Source organism: Sinocyclocheilus rhinocerous, unplaced genomic scaffold (genome assembly GCF_001515625.1).
Source record: "Sinocyclocheilus rhinocerous isolate Xijiao unplaced genomic scaffold, SAMN03320098_v1.1 scaffold215, whole genome shotgun sequence".
NCBI classification, from domain to species: domain Eukaryota; kingdom Metazoa; phylum Chordata; class Actinopteri; order Cypriniformes; family Cyprinidae; genus Sinocyclocheilus; species Sinocyclocheilus rhinocerous.
The window spans coordinates 488,544-512,878 of record NW_015660885.1 but is presented as its reverse complement, the minus strand read 5'-3'; the positions used below and the strand labels follow the sequence as shown (position 1 = coordinate 512,878).

General features: G+C 35.2%; 1 protein-coding gene across 3 annotated transcripts in view; it reads left to right on the top strand.

The window, feature by feature from the left end:
• Positions 1-1,086: 1,086 nt before the first annotated feature.
• Positions 1,087-24,335, top strand: part of fgf12b (fibroblast growth factor 12b) — a 47,778-nt gene continuing 24,529 nt past the window's right edge. The window contains exon 1 of one of the 3 annotated variants that reach the window (XM_016535153.1): positions 1,087-1,410. In XM_016535153.1, coding sequence (XP_016390639.1) covers positions 1,386-1,410 — 25 coding nt within the window. In that variant the 5' untranslated portion in view covers positions 1,087-1,385. Of the gene's footprint in view, positions 1,411-16,779; positions 17,082-21,377; positions 21,754-24,335 lie in introns of those variants that run through there. The other 2 variants (XM_016535151.1, XM_016535152.1) reach the window with 2 other exon arrangements.

Here is a 24,335-nt window from a genome sequence, read left to right as displayed (position 1 = left end):
AAAATGTTATTAAAAAAATAAACATTATTAAATCATTATGAATTTAGTTTGAATCTATATAGGCTATTCCATCCACATTTGCATTTAGCCAAAATAGGCTACTATAAGAATGGAAATTAATTTTCTTAATTTCTAGTCTTGCAGTATGTTCTTCATGGAACCATTAATGCCAATAATTTCTATTTTTGTTGGCAGTAGTAACTAAAACCAATTTACCACAGTGTTACTCTCATTTTACTGTAAAATAAAAAAGTTTAAAAATTCTAATAAATAAAATAACATAATAACAAAATAAATAAATAAATCCCATTATATTTTGCTATTTTGAACCGGTTGTATTTGCAAATCAGATTAAATGGCATAGGCTTCAATTATCAATTAATCATCAATTATAATCAAATGATTTTTTTTAAAAGTTTTTAAAAATAACAATTAAATAACTTTAAATTAAATAATAATTATATTATTTGGCGCTTAAATAATAATAATAATTAAATAACTTTAAAATGTTACAGATTTGCATTTACCAACATCTGAGAAAACTGTTTTAACCCTGTAGGCTGTTTTTATGGACTCTTTATTATATCGCGTGTACATTTTATTTCGTATTTACTAATTTAATTTTCGTATTTACTTATTAGTATTTTTATTAAGCTTTATTTACTTATTTTTTTATATTGGTGCTATGCAAATAATTATATATTTATTAGGATATATATTTTATAATACTTTTTTTATATAGTAAACATAAATGTAAAAGTAAATAGATATAGGCTACATGCATACTTTTGCAGTATATAATAATAATAATAATAATAATGTATTTGATACTACATATAGTTATATTTTTATTATCATTTGAATTTTAATCTTTATTATCCATTCTTACTGAAAAATAAAAAATAACTACAGCCATAATAAAACCACTAATGTCAACAGTGGGGCAAAGGATCTCTTAAAATATTTTTAATTGCTCTATATTAATTCATATTAATATAGGGAGTAGCCTATACCGTGATAATACAATCTGATATCGTTTGTATCATTTGGTGAGGTTGATCAGAGGATCACAATCGGGCGTCACATGACACCTGCGCCGAAGTCACGCCCGTGTGTCTGATAGCGGCGGAGCTGCGGTAGCTCCCGGTAACGGCGCGCGGAACGAGCCCCGGTCAGACACACACTCGCGCGCTGCAGCATCTACAGCACACACCACCACGCCCGTGATTCCGCCGTCGCCTCAGCACCGGACGGCGCGTGAAGTGATCGACAGCTGCTCTCACGTGACAGTCGCGCCCAGCGCGAGCCAGGAACCGACGCAGCGAACAACGTGTCTTCTTCATCGGCATCTTCATCATCCGTGACCGAGAGCAGCGCGACGGGAGATGGAGAGCAAAGACAAGAGCGCCGGTGAGCGACTGACGTCATTTCACGGACAGGGCTCTGTGTGCGCGTGTGTACATGAGTGTAAGAGTGTGTGTGTGTGTGTGTGTGTAGACTGCGGTACTCAGGTCTGCTGTCCTGACGTGGTCTGTGGTGGGGTGTGTGTGTTTATATGTGATCCTCATCAGATGTCAGGTGTGTGTGTGTGTGTGTGTGTAGACTGCGGTACTCAGGTCTGCTGTCCTGACGTGGTCTGTGGTGGGGTGTGTGTGTTTATATGTGATCCTCATCAGATGTCAGGTGTGTGTGTGTGTGTGTGTGTTATTCTTCATCTGCAGATGTTGTGTTAAAACATCCTGATGCAGCAGAAATGCCTCACGAATGGGGTTCGGCCAGGGAAGGGTGGACTTCCTCCACACATCACATCCATCACAGTCCTGGGCGTGTGTGTGTGTGTGTGTGTGTGTGTGTGTGTGTGTGTGTGTGTGTGTGTGTGGCAGCGAGCTGTCAATACATGGAGTTCCTTCACATGTTGAGACACCTGTCTGCATCATACAACATGTTTTCGTGATCGTTTTAGGTGTAGCTGTGATTGTTTTTGTCTGTTAACATCAGTTTATTGATTTCAGCAGAAGTACAGATGGCATGTGATGATGTTCTTCCATGCAGTCTTCAACATTCAGGACAGGTCGCGCTTTCACTTTACTGCACCTGAACGTTCAGAGGAAATATATGGAGTGTGTAGGAATATTTCGGATGTGCCCTATGGCATGGCATAACCCTCAGTTTAGTTACTGCACCTGAGAGTGTTGCTGTGTTTTATGGCCCAGTGTCCAGCACTGTTAAATGGATTTGGGTCAGTCTGAATCTGATACATGTAGCTGTTCGTATGTGCGGTAAATACAGTGGCCCCAAAACCCATATAGACTCTCAAAAAAGGTTCTTTATTGGCGTCTGTGGTTCTGTGAGGAACCTTTGGAAGTTTGCATTGCACAAAAGGCTCTTTATAGTGGAAAAAGTTTGAAATGGTTGTTGCACTCTTAAAAATATTTATTCATCATGTGTGCTAAATATTGTGCAACCAAATGCTGCAGGATTTTCTCTCAACTTTTTGCATTGACTTTTCAAATCAAGTAATTGCTGTGGCATTGATTTTTAGCGAATGTATGAAGCAATTTATGCCCAAAACATGCAAGTGCAAGAACACAAGTTTGTTTTCAAGAGTTGCTGTGTTGTTCATCCACCTTATTTTTTAACGTGAAGCAAGCTAAACAAGCTCTTTATAGGCATTGATGGTTCCATGAAGAGCCTTTAACATCCATGGAAGCTTTCCATTGCATGAAAAGGCTCTTTATAGTGGAAAAATGTTCTTCACCAAGGAAGTAATGGTTCTTCTAAGCTTCTTTGTGACACTCATACACTCTTAAAACTGCAAGTCACACTCAAAGATGCTTGAATGTCAAGGCTATAATTAGATGCAAAATATCAAATGTGCAACCAAATGCTGCAGGATCTTTTCTTAGAACTAACTTTTCGCATTGACTTTTCAGATTAATTAATTGGTGCGGCAGTGATTTTTAGATGAAGCAAGTTATGCTCGAAACACGCAAGTGCATGAATGTAAGTTTGTTTCCATGTGTTCTATCCACCTTCTTTTTTTAATGCTGAGGCAAGCTACAATCTTTAAAACAGGTTCTTTATTAACATTGATGGTTCTATGGAGAAACTTTAACGTCCATAGGAGCTTTCCATTGCACAAAAGGTTCTTTATAATGGAAAAAGGTTCTTCAAATAGTTTTTCACTCAAGAAAAAAATGGTCACTGATCACTGCAAGGTTCGTTGTGGAGCCCAAAATGGTTTTTACACTCTTAAAGTCACTCAAAAATGTCTAATTAGATACAAATTATCATGCATTCAAACAAAATGCTGCAGGATCTCAGAATTTTCTTTTTTTCCCCCCATTGACATTTCAAATCAGTTAACTGGTGAAGTAGTGATTCTTTTAAGATGCATGAAGCAAGTTATGGCTGAAACAAGTTTGTTTTCATGAGTTGCTGCGTTCTAGCATCATGTTTTTTTATTGCTATCTATGGTTCCTTGAAGATCATCCATTGAAAATGTTTACACTCATAAAAATAAAGGTTCCAAAAGGGGGTTTTCACAGTGATGCAAGAACCATTTTAAGTTCCCCAAAGAACCTTGAAGTGATCAGTTCTTAAAAGAACCATTTTTATAATGTTGAAGACATTAACATTAACATTAAGAACGTTTTTCCACTATGACTAACCTTTTGTAAAATGGAAAGATTCCATGGATGTTAAAGGTTATTCATGGACAGAAGGCTCTTTATAGTAGAAAAAGGTTTGTCAGATGTTCTTCACACAAGGAAAAATGGCTCTTTTTAAGAATGTTCACCAAAAGGTTCTTTGAGGAACCAAAAATGGTTCTTCCATTGCATTGCATGAATCACATTTACTATGAAACAATTTTAAAGCAGCTTTAAAATGTCCAAATACCTTGTCAATATCTATAACACAAGCATATATCCTTAACAGTGCACTGAGAAGGAAGGTTCGATGGCGATTGTATATGTTGGATCTGTGTGTTTGTAAACTGATAGTTAGTCAGGTGATGCTCGCAATTGATTTTTTCTTGGACTGTCAGACAATAAAGCTAAACACTGGATGTCATTCTATTCCTTTGCAGTCTGAATGGTTCTTTATTGTGCCTCAGCGTCATTTAAGGTCAGAGGGTGAATGTTATATTTAGCTAGTCTGAGTCCACATCGCAGCTTGTTCTAGCCAAAAACGCCCACTTAGACAGGAAGAGTTCCCAGACTGCTGCAACCAGCATCACCACATGAAATCTGATGTTTGATGCACTTAGTGGATATCTAGTTTACTTACTATAATGTCAGACAAACAAAAATACTATGGTTGGTCACTTTACATGTTAGTCAGATTGTCAGAAGTGGGTAGTTCTTGATCCAAATAAGCTCAGAAGTGGACCAGACTTTATTAATTGTCAAAAATCGTGGTTAAGCAAGACAATAATGATCTAAACAGAGACTTTAGATGGGTATGTACAGGATAACATGTGTGCTGCTGTGCCAGTGATGGCTGTTCATTCGAGTACAGGTGAATGCTGGGAAATGGCGGGTCACCTGAGAGCACTTTGTTTACCATCTCTCAGGGATTTAAAGGTGCAGTGTGTCATATATACACTAGCATTCAATACTACAGTTTGATCAAAAATGCAGAAAAAGCTGTAATATTGTGACATTATTACAATTTAAAATAACTGTTTTCTTTGTGAATATACTGTAAAGTGTAATTTATTCCTATGATCAAAGCTGAATTTTCAGCATCATTACTTCAGTCTTCACGGGTAGGTTTAGGTATATGTAAGGTGGGAGGAGTTGGATCTGGATCTTGTGTTCTGCAGTGAGGACCATCTCCTAAAATACACTAGTGCAAATTTTTTTCCTATTTGGCTGTGCTAAATTTGAACTGAAATCACTTAAGTGAAACAAAACATTTTCCATTAACTAACATTATTAACACTCATTTACATTCATTTATAATCATTAAGACAAATTAGATGGTGCCCAAATCATCTAATATACATTCATATTATTTAAAGTTCAATGCCATTTAAAACTATTCTAAATTATTAGTAATCACGGAGGGCCGTTATTATAAAGTGTCATCACTGCCTTTACTGACATTTATATCACCACCATGAATCATATGAATCTTTTTCTGTTTCGCCGAGGAACATAATCAAATAGAATGGTGGAAAGACAAATGAAATTGTATTATCTTCCACTCAGCTATTATAGCGGGTAATATTTCCATGACTTGAGCTGACAGCAATATTAAAGTACGCCCGTTATTAATCCAAGCTGAAAAATTAATTCCAATACAGCCTCTGCATTATTCGTTTCTCATTCAGCGAGCGACGGCATACAGACATTTAGAGGAATAAAGGAGCTCCTGCTGATGTCTCGGGACTCACCCCTTTACAGATGGACACTGCCTCTTTAGACAGGGATTTGGGGTAAGACACATTGTGCTCCATTATGGACTGAAAGAGCTCATCCTCATCCTCGCCATCAAATGGAGGCTGTTAGAAACAGAGCAGATGCTGGTTTATATTAAACATACATAGAATATAATTATGTACAATGCCGTTCAAAAGTGTGTGATCAGTACGTTTGATCATAAGTCTCTTCTGCTCATCAAGGTTGAATTTATTTGACCAAAAATACAGAATAAAACAGTAATATTGTGAAATATTATTAGAATTTAACATAATGGTTTTCTATTTTAATATACTAAAAATATAATTTATTCCTATGATCAAAGCTGAATTTTCAGCATCATTACTTCAGTCTTCAGTGTCACATGACCTTCAGAAATCATTCTAATATGCTGATTTGCTGCTCGAGAAACATTTATTATTATTAATGTTGAAAACAGTTGTGCTACTGAATATATTTGCAGAAACAATGATACTTTTTATTTTTAAGGATTCTCTTTTGTAACATTATAAATGTCTTTACTGTCACTTTTGATCAGTTTAATGCATCCTATAATGAATAAAAGTATTAATTTCCCTAAAAAATATATGGTTTTGAATGGTAGTGTATGTATGAGATGGCTCATTTAAGACAGTGTTGGTGTTGTACAGTTGTGATATGTATCAGGGTGTTTGTTATGTGTGTTTGCATGATTCTAGCAGCAGGTGGCGGTATACAGTGATAGAACCCCCATCACAGTGATTTACTGAGACACACGCAGTGAAAACATTATACCGTAAAAATCTAAGTATTAATACACACAGAGACACATATAGTTGTGTTCTCTATTTTTCTGTCGTTAATGAAATCATTGATTTGTGCGTGCATGTGTGTGTGTGTGTACAGGTTTTTCTACACTGGTGGGGACTTAAACCTGAATACATACCAACTCATGGGGACTTGTGTCACTGTGGGGACCTAAATTGAGGTCTCCATGGAGCGTCATTTAAGGTCAGAGGGTGAATGTTATATTTAGCTAGTCTGAGTCCACATCGCAGCTTGTTCTAGCCAAAAACGCCCACTTAGACAGGAAGAGTTCCCAGACTGCTGCAACCAGCATCACCACATGAAATCTGATGTTTGATGCACTTAGTGGATATCTAGTTTACTTACTATAATGTCAGACAAACAAAAATACTATGGTTGGTCACTTTACATGTTAGTCAGATTGTCAGAAGTGGGTAGTTCTTGATCCAAATAAGCTCAGAAGTGGACCAGACTTTATTAATTGTCAAAAATCGTGGTTAAGCAAGACAATAATGATCTAAACAGAGACTTTAGATGGGTATGTACAGGATAACATGTGTGCTGCTGTGCCAGTGATGGCTGTTCATTCGAGTACAGGTGAATGCTGGGAAATGGCGGGTCACCTGAGAGCACTTTGTTTACCATCTCTCAGGGATTTAAAGGTGCAGTGTGTCATATATACACTAGCATTCAATACTACAGTTTGATCAAAAATGCAGAAAAAGCTGTAATATTGTGACATTATTACAATTTAAAATAACTGTTTTCTTTGTGAATATACTGTAAAGTGTAATTTATTCCTATGATCAAAGCTGAATTTTCAGCATCATTACTTCAGTCTTCAGTGTCACATGACCTTCAGAAATCATTCTAATATGCTGATTTGCTGCTCGAGAAACATTTATTATTATTAATGTTGAAAACAGTTGTGCTGCTGAATATATTTGCAGAAACAATGATACTTTTTATTTTTAAGGATTCTCTTTTGTAACATTATAAATGTCTTTACTGTCACTTTTGATCAGTTTAATGCATCCTATAATGAATAAAAGTATTAATTTCCCTAAAAAATATATGGTTTTGAATGGTAGTGTATGTATGAGATGGCTCATTTAAGACAGTGTTGGTGTTGTACAGTTGTGATATGTATCAGGGTGTTTGTTATGTGTGTTTGCATGATTCTAGCTGCAGGTGGCGGTATACAGTGATAGAACCTCCATCACAGTGATTTACTGAGACACACGCAGTGAAAACATTATACCGTAAAAATCTAAGTATTAATACACACAGAGACACATGTAGTTGTGTTCTCTATTTTTCTGTCGTTAATGAAATCATTGATTTGTGCGTGCATGTGTGTGTGTGTGTACAGGTTTTTCTACACTGGTGGGGACTTAAACCTGAATACATACCAACTCATGGGGACTTGTGTCACTGTGGGGACCTAAATTGAGGTCTCCATGGGTACAGAAGCTTATAAATCGTACAGAATGAGTTTTTTTTTAGATTGTAAAAATGCACAAAATTTTCTGTGAGGGGTAGGTTTAGGTGTAGGGTTGGTGTGTATGTGTGTGTGTGTTGTGGCTTCCTGCCCTTGGATGGATGGAAGTGTGTTTAATTTAGGTCTGTCCACTCCACATGACCAATGCCACCTTTGACCCGTCACTCACACACACTCTCTCTCTCTCTCACACTCACACTCACACTCACACACACACTCACACACTCACACTCTCTCACACACACACACTCACACTCACACACACACACACACACACACACACACACAGTGACATTTCTCATCAATAACACTTAAACAGCACGGGCTTTACACCATTCAACACGAACACGTAAAGGATGTGAACAAACTCACACAAAAGGGATGTTTGTTTTATTGTCTCATACTGTATGTGTGGTAGGGCTGCACGATTAATCGATGCATTCACGTGTTGGGGAACTGAGCGTGTGCGATTTACCTGCGTCTGTCCTTCTTCAGGTCAAGTCATATATTAGTGAAAAAATATCAGTTGTCAGAAGAAGAAAACAATATAGTTGTCGTAGTATCTTTCAACGTTTTCGGGGATTTCCCGTGCCAGCATTGAATCAGTGCCATAGATCAGAATAAAAATGTCCCATGTCATCCACAATATTCACGTCTTTCTTTCTTCAGTCGCAAAGAAATGAAGGTTTTGAGGAAAACATTCCAGGATTTTTCTCCATATAATGGACTTCAATGGTGGCTGAAACAGGCTAAAGGTCCAAAATGCAGTTTCAGTGCAGCTTCAAAGAGCTCTACACGATCCCAGCTGAGGAATAAGGGTCTTTTATCTAGCGAAACGATCGGTCATTTTCTTAAAAAAATTAAAATTAAATAATTTTTAACCACAAAAGTCATAAGACCACAGGCGTTTAGAGCAGTGAATCTTTTAGTTGGCAGTGAATTGATTTGATCAATAATTCATTGGTTTTCTTTTTTTGATTTGATTCAGTAACTTTTCAAAATGCTTGTTTTATATATATTTATGGGGATTTCCCGTGCCAGCATTGAATCAGTGCCATAGATCAGAATAAAAATGTCCCATGTCATCCACAATATTCACGTCTTTCTTTCTTCAGTCGCAAAGAAATGAAGGTTTTGAGGAAAACATTCCAGGATTTTTCTCCATATAATGGACTTCAATGGTGGCTGAAACAGGCTAAAGGTCCAAAATGCAGTTTCAGTGCAGCTTCAAAGAGCTCTACACGATCCCAGCTGAGGAATAAGGGTCTTTTATCTAGCGAAACGATCGGTCATTTTCTTAAAAAAATTAAAATTAAATAATTTTTAACCACAAAAGTCATAAGACCACAGGCGTTTAGAGCAGTGAATCTTTTAGTTGGCAGTGAATTGATTTGATCAATAATTCATTGGTTTTCTTTTTTTGATTTGATTCAGTAACTTTTCAAAATGCTTGTTTTATATATATATTAGGCAATAAAAAGAAGAATGACGAACTACTTCAGGTGTTTATTGCACCAAAAGTGACTGGAAAGGAATATCATTCATTGCATACATTTCCTAAACTATAACTATTAAAAATCATTTTCAATAATTGAATTAAAGTTGAAAAAAATTAGGAATATTAGTTAAAAGCGTAAACCTAAAAAAGTAACAGAAAATTTGAATTGTTGCCTTGGCAACTAACTAAAGTTAAAGTTGAAGTACTAAAATTACTAAAACAGATATAAAAATTAATTAGTAGAAATATAATAACAATAAAAATAATAATGACAAAAGCACAGCAAAGTTATTAAAACAAAATAAATTTAAAAGAAAAACTTTAAAATATGAATAAATACTATAATAAATGTATAGAATATAAATAATTCTAAAATAACACTGCTTTGGATATAGCAAATAGTACAAAACAAAAATAAACAACATACATGTGACTCTTTGAAATGTGTATTCCAGTACAAATGACTCATTATTTTGTAATCAGTAACTTATTACAAATTAATATTAGCATTGCAAGATCACGTTTTATCAGTAGTGGCCTTGTGCTCAAATCACCCATTCATTTGCCAACTCATATTTGATTCGTTTGTGCACATAAATATGTATTGCATATCATTGCATATTGCGTATCACATATGCAAGTAATAATCCTGGGAAAATGTGCTTGATTGCAGTAATCGGATCAGTGTCTGGTTCAGTCTGCTGTCAGATGTGCGACTGTCAGTCGGGTTGCCAAAATCTGCAGCGTAAACTGTGTCAAGTTGCTTCATCTGATCTGCTGACGTTCAAACAGCCCGATGCGTCATTTAAACCCTTCAACAGGTGAAATGGGACTTGTGTGAGAGAAAACCTCACATCTCTTCCATGGTCTGTCATGACAAATGATGCGCAGAAAGACATTTTATTGGTTGCTTCGTCACAAGTAGCTCCGCCCATAGTGAAATATCATTGGTCAAAAATCCAGCAGCAGTACTTTTTGCAAGAAAATACTATTTCATTTTTTTTTACTTGAAATTTCATATTTAATTCAATGTGTTACTCGCTGTTCTTTGTAATTGTTGAACTGAAATTTACTAGCAATTAAAACTAGAATTTTTTTCAGTTTACATATAAGTATATATAGTAATAATAATAATAATACATTTTATTTGATGGTGCCTTTCAAAACACCCAAGGACACCTTACAAAACAGATTAAAACAAGTCCAGTCAAGTTATCAATGATACAATCAACTAATAACAAGGTGTTAAAGGGGTCATATGATGTTGCTAAAAAGAACATTACTGCACACATCTGAATATTTGGGTTGAACTGTTCTGGAACAGTGTTGTAAATACAACTTAACCACTGATTTCTAGTCGTGTCTTCTTTTGGAAGGCCAAACAAAGTATTTTCGCTTTCGCAACGAAACACACAACATGGCGGCGGCGGTGGCAGCAACAATAAAGTTATGCCTTCTTCCTTTGCGTGAACATTTGGACGGCGTTATTCAAATCTTCCCACATCGTGACGTAGACATGTGGGGGCGTGTTTAAACGAGGCGTTTTAGGAGGGCGTGGAGGAGTCTTAACTTTTATAAAGAATATCTTTTTGGGTTTGAGACTTTAGTCTTTGCAACTTTAGGAATCTTATCTATTCACGAACAGCTTGTAACACTCCAAAAGAGAAAGGAAAACTTGAAATCGCATCATATGACCCCTTTAAACTAATGGAAACAATAAACAATAATAAAAAAAAGAAAGAAAGAAAATTATACAGAGTATGCTAATCTAAATAGGTATGTTTTTAATTGTGATTTGAATTGACACAAAGAGTCCAACTGACGAATGTGTGGAGGAAGAGAGTTCCAAAGACGCGGGGCAGAGCAGCTGAAGGATCTAGCCCCCATAGTACTAAGTCTAAATGTAGGTACTGTTAACATTGCAGTCTTTGAGGAACGAAGTGTTCAGGGAGGAGTATAGGGCAGAAGCAAGTCAGAGAGATATGTGGGGGCTAGGCTATGAAGCGCTTTGAAAGTTAACAAAATAATTTTATAATTGATCCGGTGGGAAACAGGAAGCCAGTGCAGCTGGATGAGGAGAGGTGTAATGTGGTCCGTTGATCTGGTGCGGGTAATGATCCTAGCTGCAGAATTCTGGATTGATTGGAGACGATGCAGAAATTACTTTGAGGTGCCAATGAGGAGGGCATTGCAATAGTCTATACGGAAAGTGACCAGAGCATGGACAAGAACCTGTGTATTGTACTGGGAGAGGGATGGACGAAGTCTGGAGATGCTGCGGATGTGGAAATATGCAATTCAAGTGATATTATTAATGTGAGGTCCAAAGGAAAGTGCATTATCCAAAATGACACCGAGACTTTTAACTTGAGAGGAGACAGGTATCGAAGAACCATCAACTGGTATGGTGACAGGATGAGCTTTGGAGAGTGTGGCCCTAGAGCCAATGAGGAGAACCTCACTTTTATTTCCATTGAGTTTGAGAAGGTTGATTGACATCCAGTTGCTGATAGCTTGTAGACAGGAAGTGAGAGCAGAGGGAGGAAGAGAGGTATTTGGTTTTGTAGAAAGATAGAGTTGTGTATCATCGGCGTAGCACTGAAAACTGATCCCAAAATGACGGAGAATATTGCCCAGAGATAAAATGTAGATGATAAAAAGCATTGGTCCCATCACTGAACCCTGAGGAACACCATGAGTAACTGTGGCAATTTTTGAAGTAACATTTTTTCCCTGGATGAAATATTTTCTATTATGTAGATACGACCTGAACTAGGCAAGAGCATTATTAATGATCCCAATGGCAGCCAAACGTTCCAACTTTCCGATTGAGTGGGAAACTGTGTCAAAAGCTACGGTAAGGTCAAGAAGGATCAGAATGGAATAGTCCATTGTCAGATGCAAGTGAAAGACAATTTGTAATTTTTACCAGAGCTGTTTCAGTGCTATGATTCTGGCGAAAACCTGACTGAAAAGGTTCATAGAGGTTATTGTTATGAAGGTGAATTTGAAGTTGAGTTGCTATAGTCCGTTCTAAAAGTTTAGTAATGAATGGAAGGTTGGAAATGGGACGGTAATTATTTGGGTCATTAGGGTCCAAACCAGGTTTCTTAAGAACTGGGGTAACAGAAGCAGTTTTGAGAGATGTAGGTCATGGCAGTAAGTATGGAAGAGTTGATAATAGACATTATGAAAGGTGCAATAGAGGGCAGACAGGTTTTAACCAGAACAGTAGGGATGGGATCAAGCATACAGGAGGTGTTCTTGGACTTAGAAATTAATCTCATGATTTTTTCGACTAATGGAGGCTGAAAAGTCGATAAGGTGGAGAATGTTGGGTCCAGCGTGGTAGTCCAGGCTAAACAGTTAGATGTAGAAACTGAAGAACTCAGCTGTTGATGAATATTGTTAATTTTGGTACTACAAAATCAAAAAAATGTGTTACACTGAGTGGTGGAGATGAGGTGGTTTGCTGTTTGACTACAAAAATATGACTACAAAAATGATGGATCAATAATTTATTGTATTACTAATGGAAAATTTGCCGAACAAGAAATCTGTACACTGAAATAAAAAATAGTGTAGAAACTTTTTTCTCACTTTGTATTTATTTGTGAGATTTACTACTAGCGATTTCTGAGAGAAGATTGTTTCAAAGTAAATCTACACCGAAAATGGTAGAAACAATTTTCACTCAGAAATTGCTGGTAAATTTCGCAAAACTGCAAATTACACATTGAATTAAACATCAAATTTTGGAATAGAAATAATTTTAGTAAACATACTAAAATAATCTTTCTTTTATTTACAACGTAGAGTTTTTTTTTCACAGTGTATGTAGTAAGCAACAATAAATATTTCACACAGTGCTATGACTTTGTCAATTTTAATTTATTATCATGTCAGAACTTTTTTTTGCATTTTGAATCAAATTTTGTGTAGAATTATTTAAACGTTCTAGTAGAGATGCTCCGATCCGCCTTTTTCGCCTCCGATACCGATTCCGATACCTAGGGTTCGGTATTGGCCGATACCGATCCGATACCAGTGAAGTTTTTTCCCCTCATTTAAATAAATGTAGAATTTATATATCTCTGTGTGTGGAACTGATAATCATTCTTTCACAATCTACTAGATACAGACTACTTAATTATAAAGAAAAATAAAATAAACAAATATGAAAAAATATAGGCCTATGTATATTTATAATCTATGACAAAAATTTATCATAAACTGTATAGCATATTTTTTAATAAGGCAACAACATATGATAGATACGATAGGACAAAACAAATACAGTGCAGCATGAACTGTTTTTATACAGTCTATGAGCACGAAGCGCTTACAATGTGCGCATCCGGTGTGCAGAATGATTCGTCGTTAACGTTGCTTCAACGGCCTGACGCCGTGTTGCTTCATAAGTGGATCTATTATATGGACTGTGTATATCCGAAGGGATTAAATGAAGAACTTCAATTGTCTTGTTTTTTATGAACAGTACTTTTGTTAACTCCAACAGACAACCATTGTTCTCTAATTTGATGTAAATTATCCATTGCTCTACATATACACACATTGTGGCCTTTTTTTTGTGTTTTTTTTGTTTTGTTTTTTTTCCTCTCTGTGTGTGTCCTGATTGATCATGTGATCTCTTTAATTATCATGTGATTCCTTAAATTAAGATGGCTTCTAGTTCTAACACTGTTAGCTTGGCATTGAAAATGGTCAACATGTGACCGAAACGTTTGCCTTGTTTTATTCAGTAAATTGCATATATCGTTCTCATCTCGCTTGTGATGCTTTAATGTTTGAATGTGCGGACTCTTTTCAAGCTCTTCATCTATGGCTTCAGAAGAAACACAGAATAATTCGCACAATCGGGAAAAAATTAAAATAAAAATCTCGGATTTGGATCGGCTCTCTCTGACCGATACCGATCCGTGTAAAATGGCACTATCGGAGCCGATACCCGATATGAATATCGGATCGGCGCATCCCTACTTTCTAGCACTTTCTTCAGTGAATCTTACAAAACACTAAATGTCATATTTAAATATGAAAATTTGCATAATAAAAATTCTGGTTACTTTAGGGACATTTTATTTTAGTTTTTTATTTGAAAGTTTATTTTCAAACAGTAACACAAAATATTAATGCAGTTTGTCTTTATTAACCCTATAAAGATAATTATATCCTATTTGATACACAAATTAAGGCCTCTAAATGATCAAAACTTCAGTAGCACACAATCTACTGCATGCCTTCTGTCGTCTGATTGATAGTTTAGAGTTTTTTTTATTAAGTCAAAGCTCTTTTAGTCTAATTGGACAAACGTCCACCTTCAGCTCGTGTTTCGCATGTCTTTTTGCTGTCGAATCTTTACTGATTTTTTTAAAGGAAAAGTAAGAATAATAGTAATATTTCCAGATGAACACTTACTGAAGCAACTTAGGTCAAAAATCATTTTAACAGTGTATTTGTGACTCAAAAGGTCCCATAATTTGAAAAATAATAGTTTTTTCTTCAGTGCAAGTAGTTTAGAGCCCCCTGCTGGTCAACAACAGCATCACAAACTTCCATTAGCAGTTTGATTTTGCACACAGACACAATTACAAACTCGGTTCCATGACGTCACTCATTCTCCCACAAACACACACGTTTACAGCTGTGTTTAACCCTGCGCTTCTTGTGCGGTTGAGCTCTGTGTGTGTGTGTGTTATGAAGAATCCTCATGCTCAGCATTTTGAGTCTGTAAACAGTATTATAAATAGCTCTCGCTCTCAGTAACACCAACTTACGCTCTCAGAATAGACGCCAGCGGCTCTATTACGCATGCGGGATGCACAGATCCCGTTTCTCACGACGGAGTTTCTTACAGACTCTCTTAATTACTTTTGATAGATCGTGGTTTGAGACAAGTGTCCGTGTGTGTTAAAAGTAGTTACAGACACCATTACAGAGACACCACAGATGCACATGACATTTATAAAAGATCAGCTTGTCAAAATAAAAACACGCATGACTAATAATGCTCACAAACTCTGCACAGAGACATTGGCTGTGTTCACAATAGCATACTGTACACAATATGCAGAGAAAATGTCTAGTAGACAAGCAGAGTGCATTATATCCATCATGCAAAACCGGACGAGATATTAACAACATCTTTACTCATTGATTGATGCTAAAAATTTAAATTTTAATCGTTAATAACATTTTCCTCCATATAAAATGTGAAACAAATAATGATATATTATTTTACTTGCAAATTATTTATATGCCATCGTCATAGAAAGACAAATGGCATTTAATAAAGACAAATTGCATGACAAATAAAACTTAAAAATAAAACCTAACATAAAATAGGACTAAAGTAGGCTGGATATTTATTATGAAATATTATATTTGTGCTGCATTTAATTTAGGCTGATTTTAATTAAGAGAAATTGTATTAAAATATTGTGTTACTGTTTAAAAATAAAACTGTCCTAAAGTTAGCTGCGTTTTTATTATGCAAATAATAATTTTATTGAAATATGACATTTAATGTTTTGTATTTTCAATTTGAAACACATTTCTGACAACAAATATTTTAATTTCAAAGTATTTATACACCAGTCATATTTTGTACTGTATTTAATTTACTTTATAATTATTTTTAATAAAGTGAAAATTGCATTTAATTTTGTCTTAACTGCTTTAAATTAATCTTAAAAATAAATTGCTCCTAAAGTAGGCTGCATTTTTATTATGCAATATATATATATATATATATATATATATTAAATATGACACTTAATGTTTTGTAAGATTCCTCCAGAAAGTTACAGAAAGTTCAGACATTTCTACAACAACAACAAAATTTTCTGAGATGATGAAGATTTAATCTGGATGTAACAAGGCTATAGTACTGTGTGAATTATTTATTATTCCATACTGTAAAATATTATTTTTCAAAGTAAAACACTATTAGAGTATGTTTTACAAGAAAATACTATTTCAGTTTTTCTACTTCAAAATTTCATGTTTAATTTTTTTTTCAGTTTCACAGTATTTTTATAAAAATAATCAGCAGTATACAGTATTTGGTGCAATTGTGCATTAAGCAGCATGCAGTAAGCAGTGCACCCCACTAAAACACACACACACACACACACACACACGTCTCTATTACAGACAGACACACCCCTCTAAAACACACACACACACAAACACACACAGCCACAGGTTTGTTTTTGTGAAATGTGGGGACATTCCATAGGCGTAATGGTTTTTATACTGTGCAAACCGTATTTTCTATCGCCCTACACCAACCCTACACCTAACCCTACCCCTTACAGGAAACTTTCTGCATTTTTAGATTTTCAAAAAAGCTCATTCTCAATGATTTATAAGTCTTTTGAAATATGGGGACACTCAAAATGTCCTCATAAATCACCTTCTTGTTGTAATACCTATGTCATACCCATGTCATTATGCAAATTTGTGTCCTCATGAATCACAAAAACGAGCGCACACACACACACACACACATGTCTCTATTACAGACAGACACGCCCCTCTAAAACACACACACACACACACATTTGCACAGGCAAATATCAGGGGTACACAGACGGTCACTTGCTCGATGACACTGTTTTACAGAGAGAAACAGACAGACAGAGAGAGACTTAGACAGATTTTGATAGATCAGACACACATTTACAGGTCTGGCAGCTTTAAACACACCGTTCACACACACTCGGACGTGTGTGAGAGGCCATGACGCGTTACTGTAGTCTGTTCCGCCGGCTGCTGTCTCACGGCAGAAAAGGAGAGGAGGAGGATGAGGAGGAAGGCCCGGTGAAGACCGTCAGCGCTGAACCCGGTCAGTCTCTCTGAAGTCATTAGAGCTGCATTAGAGTTAGACTGACTGACGCTAATGACTTTATCCTTTTCTGATCCTGTTTGCAACGATTTCAGTGCATGTTCTTCTAAAGTAGTTTGTCTTTTATTATCTTTCCTCAAACTTTCCCTGCTTCTGAAATGATTTTTATTTTCTGCTGATGTAATTAAGGCTGTGTGGGTGTGCATGGAGAAATAATACTAATCAATAATATCACAGCCTTATGATCACATTCTAATCAAATCCTGCTGGATAATGTAATGTTCCGCCCACATTACTTCCTGTTTAATATTCTAATTCTCTTCTACATTATTGTTCAAAAGTTGTGATTATTATTTTTTTTAAATCAATACCTTTATTCAGCAAGGATGCATTAAATTGATCAAAAGTGGTAGTATAGACATTTATAATATTACAGAAGATTATTATTTCAAATAAGTTCTGTTCTTGTGAACTTTCTAATCATCAAAGAATCCTTAAAAACAACATGTATGACGGTTTTCTATCTATCTGTCTGTCTGTCTGTCTGTCTATCTGTCTGTCTGTCTGTCTGTCGATCTGTCTCTGTCTGTCGATCTATCTATCTAGTTTTTTTGCATGAAAGCTTCTGCCAAAGGCAAAGAAATTTTAGTTTCACAGAGTTGCTGAGAGTTCAGCTTTACAGCCACCCTTGTGCTAAATTAACAAGCTCCCAGAGTGCACTGGGGTCACTGACTGTGCCTGGAATAAGAGCGGTGTGCGTCACATTTGACAAAAGGCTCTGTGAAGTGTCAGATTGGTACATCATTACTGTTGTTTTTAGCAGTGATGGCATTCTGGGTGCCGGACTGGACGTATCGCTCTGTTAGTGTTGTTTTGTGTGCGTCTCAGATCCAATGCGGTAAACATGAGCACAACAGACCGAAATAATGATGAAGAGGGGATTTGTGTGTGTTTGTGTGGATTAGCGCGAGCGTGTGTGTGTTGCTCTCTCTGCAAAGTGCAGCAGTAAAAGAAGCTCAACATTGTATAAAAATACTCTAATAAATATATCAATTGCACTCTCCAGTTTCTCACACCATTCTTTATCTCTCTCTCTGTCTATCCTTCTCACTCTTTCTGTCCTTGCTTCACCTCTTAGAGTATGAGCTTACACAGGTCTGAAATAAATCTCACAAAGCCAGTCAAAAACTTGTCATATTTCACCACAAAATCAAAAGAAAGAATTAAAAATTATATTTTTGCACAGACATTAAATCTTATCTTTAGGCCATTTAAAGGACTAGTTCACCTAAAAATTAAAATGTCTTAATGATTCTAAAATAGGCTGCATTTTTATTGTTTTGTGTGTGTGTGTGTGTGTGTGTTGAAATATGACATTGATATGTTTTCATAAAACACACTATTAGTTTTATAGTCCTAAAGGAAACAGAACTCCTCCATGTTGAAGCGTTGCTCCCGAAATTTGATATTGTAGAGAAACAGAGTGCACATCTTTCATCTTATCACTCAGCAGGTTATTAACTCATATTTTGTGCATGATTATCCGTGTGTCCAGCTGTGTTTTCTCATTTCAGCCCAGACACAAATATTTCATCACCTTGTAAATTACAGAGAGAAAGAGAATGCTTTATATAAGACTTTTTACATTGCACACTTTCTTTGCACCTGTAGACAAGATACAGAAATTATTTGTGCTGTATTCAGGAAATGTAACCAAATATTTAAGATCAAAGGTTATAATTTTTTTTTTTAAATAATCAATCCTAAATGAAAATCAGAATTTTTGCATTTCAATTTTTAATTACATTTTCCCTCACATTTCTCACTTGAAATGTGAAACAAATACATTATTTTACCTGTAAAATATTTGTGCACCATTGCCATATTTGTACGGCATTTAATTTATGCTGATTTTAATAAAGATAATTTATTAAAGTTTTATTTTACTGTAAGAAAATAATTCTTAAACATTAAATAAATAAATAAAATCTCAATGGTCCTAAAATAGGATTAAATGTATAAAATCCTAAAAATCTTAAATGAAAAAATACAATTTCATACATTTCACAAATGTAAAAGAAACAATAATTATGCATCTTTAAATCAAAATTCGTTAAACCTAAAATCTTAAATTAAAATGTTAAAATTAGATGCATCTTAAAATCTAAATTTCCCTCACGTCTCACATGAAATGTGAAACAAATGATATATTGATTTACTTGTAAAGTATTTTTATGCACCATCGTTTGTACAGCATTTATGCTGACTTTAATAAAGAAAGATTTATTCAAGTTTTATTGCACTGTAAGAAAATAAACCTTAAACATGAAAAAAAAAAAACTAATGGTCCTCAAATAGGCTTAAATGAGAAATCTAAATGTAAAATATAATTTTTTAATCATTTTACACATTTGGTAAGGTATATTGTAACGGCAGTGTATTTTTATCCATGAAACATAACTATGGTGTATTCTGATGAAATCAGGGAATAGCGGTGGATCCACGATCACCCACGCACATCACAGGAGAGCAGCGCTGCGTCACAGTCTGGTGGTGCGAGGGGTTTCTGCTGGGTTCTGCTGCCCCCACGTGTCTGCAGACATCAGCCCAAACACCTAAAACAGGATTACAAAGACAGTAAAATCACAGATGGGGATTCATTTTGGATCAGAATGAGGACTGTCAGTCATTGAAGGACTGTGTGTTGGTTTCTTCAGTTAAAATGTACACTGTAAAAAAAAATCTGTGACTTTTACGGTAAAATACCGGCAGCTGTGGTTGCCAGAACTTCACCGTAAAAAATATGGTAGTAACATTTTAGGTTTTACAGACTTAACTTAAATTCACAATAAAATACCGTATTTCATTTAACTGATGTAATGTTAATAAACCAACATGTTGAAGTACTAATATCTGTTTTGAACCATGTGCACAGTGTCATTCACACAAACACTAAACCCCATCATGGTGACACACATGATACTGAAATAATGCAATAAACATTAATTTAACAACATTAGATGTAAGATTAAACCCTAGGGTACACAACTGATAAGAAAAACTAAGAGACATGTTATTTCAACAAAAAAACATCAAATATGAATTGTCATGCAGGGAATTCTGGGAGTGTCAATTTACAGTATTTCACTGTAAATTATACAATGACTTTTTCTTTTTCACTTCCAAAAACCGTATTTTTTAACAGTATTTTACTGTAAAATTACATTAAATGTAATTACATTTATTCACCGAATATAGTATGGAAACTTACTGTTAACCAGTTAACAGGTTTTTACTGTAGCATTTTTTACAGTGTAGCCTATAGTTTGAATCCAGTGATGTCTGCCAAATATATTCATAAATGTACAGTTCTGCAGCTGAAAGAGTGATAGAACTCCAGTTTAATCCTGTAAAGCCTGACATACTAAAAATATATATATATATATATATATATTTTTTAAATGGAACGGTGTATTGAACCTTTAGACAAAATCTAAAAAAAAATAAAATAAAATGCATGTGTTTTTATGTTTTGCATCATATTTGCTATGTCATGCTTTTATGGCTCGTATAGTCTGATATAGTGAAAATATAGTCAAAACAGCTCAGTTTTATTCAGAGACTCAAACTGAGCAAAAATATGCAATTTGCTGCAGATGCTGATATTTATATGGACAAAAAGTGATGAAATTCTGATGCTTTACAGCAGTATTGCTAACATAAAATGATCTAAATATCAGTCATCACTCTCTATCTCCAATAATATGTCTTAGTAATATGATATTTAAATGCTTAATTTGAAGATCAAAACATATAATGTTCTAATTTATTTAGTTTTTAGTTCTAGATGTTTGAAACCAGCATGCAAACCACTGCAAGGAAAAGCAAGCATTTGTATAATTTGACTTTTTTTTTTCTTTTTTAATTTGGACTTTGTAGATAAAGCCCATGTGACAACTAGCCCCGGTCTCTCCTGTATATGAAGTTATTAGATATTAGTTTAGTATGCACACTTGTTTTACTATATTCCTAAGGGCCGTATATTTTAAAAAGTCATCACCTATATTGTAAAACCTATTTAAACTGACTTTAGAACACTTGCAAGGTCCTCGGTAGAAAAAAAAAAAGATTATAAATTGCCAATCTTGTCTTAATTAAAATCTAATAAGGTTTCTGTGAGGGTTAGGGGTATAGAATATAATTAGCTTGCTTTAAAAGCGACAGATGTGAAATGTATTTTTTCATTTTTCAACAAGCCCCTGCACGTGACGTCAGCGAGTCCCCCGTTACGTCACCGCCCACGATTACTCACCGGTGTGGCGTTCCGCGTCTTCCCTCGCGCCCCACGCGAAACGATGATGAATATCGGTCGTTAGCTCATCACGATGCTCACCGGGAGGATTATTGGTTTCCGTGTGAAGCTCCGTGAGGATGTGTCGGATGTGCCGCTGTAGCGCGTGGAAGTCTTTTGTCTGCGGCGCGCGGAGACTGAACCGGAGCGCGTGAAACGATGATGATGATGGTGACGGTGAAGGCGTCTCTGTGAACGGTCGGATCGCGGGACTGTGGCGGGACTTTGCGATGAGGATTGCGCGGCTGCTCCGGCAGAAAGGAGCGCACATGCTGCGGTGTCTGTGTGCGCAGAGAACCGAACCGAACAGCACCGACACCGGTGAGACACACACACACACACACTCACACTCACTCACACACACACACTCGCACACACACACGAGAACATGCACAATTCTTAATTGGTTTATATTAGGCTAAGCTAATTTATTTATTTACCTTATTTATTTTTGAAGACAAACTTCTTTAAGTATGAACACACACTCACAATCATATAAACACATACACACACTAAATGGGAACATTACAACTTTTTACAATTTTTTTCTATATGAAGTTAATCAAAAATAAAAATGTAATAATAATAGTAATATTTTTATTTTATTTGTATTATTGTTATTAATAATAATAATATTTTTATTATAATTATTATTCTTTTACCTTTGTGGACATCTTTAAAGAAAGCTTTGTCTAAATAGGAAAAAATATATCAAGCTAATCAAGAACAAAAAATACTGGTATGTATGTATTCATTTATTTATTTATTAATAATAATAATAATTATTATTATTTTACCTTTATGGACCTCCTTTAAGGAAGGTTTTGTCTAAATGGGGGGAAAAAATCTTGTTTTTCTATATCAAGCTAATCAAGAACAAAAATACTTGTATGTATGTATTTTTCTATGTATTTATAATAATAATAATAATTAATATTATTATAATTATTATGAATAATAATAACTAAAAGTTCACTTCTAACTTATGGGGATAATGAAAATGTTAGCTAGTCAAGAATAAAAAATTATTATTTTTGAATTATTATTATTATTATTAACAACTAACTTCTGTGGATAATTTTGTAAGTATGAACACACACTCACACTCATACACACACTCATACACACACTCATACACTCATGTCTAAATGGGAACATCAAATTACCATTTTTTATATATATATATATAAAGCTAATCAAGAAGAAAATATGTTTACTTAGACATACCAGTTGACATAATTCTGTTTTTGGACTCCACAGAACATTGTCTTAAGAGTCTTCTGGTCCTTCCACGTGATCTTTGGCAAACTTTAGATGAGCAGTAATGTTTGTCTTGTCTTGTAATGTCATGCACATGCTCTTATTCAGTGTTTTCTTGATGGTGGCTCATGAACACTATTCAGTGAGAGGCCTGGAGATCCTTAGATGTTAGATGGTTCTTCATGACTTGAATGGAATATTACACATTGCTTTTGCAGTAATTTGTGTTGAAAAACCACTCCTCAATAAAAAAGATTTGTGGGGTGTCTGTTTGGATTGGATTTGTTCCCAATAGGTCACATTTTATGCAAAAATACATACAATTCTTAAAGGTTCTTAAACGTTGTAATGTTTGATTAGCTATATAGCTAACAAAAATGTCCTACAATTTCCTCCGAAATAAGTCCTGTCCCATGAGTTTGAGTTTGGATTATTCTGTCAGTCTCAACATAAGCAGCTTCGTTAGACATTGTTATGGTGGCGATTGAGAGTTTATTCTGAGGAACGAGCAGATCTCAGTCAGATCATGCTACAGAGGGCCGCTCTGAGTCAGGTGTTTGACTTCACTGCTGTAGTGCATGTGAAGCTCACGAGAACAAATGTGCCTGAATGCACGTTTCAGCACCACGGACAGCAGAGGAAATGTGTTTGATGTATAGAGTCTGTGTGTACAATTGAAATTAAAATTAACTAAATTTTATATTTTAAATGTGTTATTTGGAAAAAAAAAAATTGGGGCAAATTCAAAGTATGTGCACCTCATTCGAAAGATTTTATAGATCTAGAAAAATGAAAATTCACCTTATTTTCTAAATGCATGTTATTGATCTTATTGCAAATGATCCATCCATGTATTTTCATTTGTAGATTGTTTTTTTTTAACCTCATAATGTGTAATCAAAATGTCATAACTGGATCTTCTAGTGAAATAACGGTAACGTGTGCAAAATCCATTCAACAACTGTTGCATTGAACCAAATTCCCTGCAGTTTCTCTTTTTTTGAAAATCTGTTACATTCGAATGTACATCACAAAACTGTGGCTACTTCTGTTTAAAAAAAATTGGTGTTGAAATAATTTTTTCTCAGAAATTGCTAGTAATTTCACAACAATTACAGTAAAAAAAAAAAAGTAACCCGTTGAATTACATGTGAATTTTTAATGCAGAACTTTAGAACTGAAATAGTTTTTTCTTGTAAAACATGTTTTATTTACAACGTTGAAAAATCCTTTTTACAGCGTATTGCATTTGCATAATTTATTATTATCTAGTTCTGAATGTTTTGTCTGAGAGGTGGAGATGCATCTATTATGTTAATAGTCTGATTAAAAAAATAACTGACAAATTCACATGCGTTTGTTCCTTCATGGACAAAATTCTGGCTGTTGAAACTGGTTCATTGAAATTAAATATTGAATTGGACTGAAATCAGAATTGTTGTTGGACTATATTCTTTCACAGGTGCATTGTGGGATCTCGCCAGTGGCTCTGAGCCTGATCACAGATTTCAGCTATGCATTTGGAAACGGGCCCAGCTTTTAATCAATGACCAAACCACACACACACACACACACACACACACTCTCACACACACTCTCACACACACACACACACACACACACACTCTCTCACACACACACAC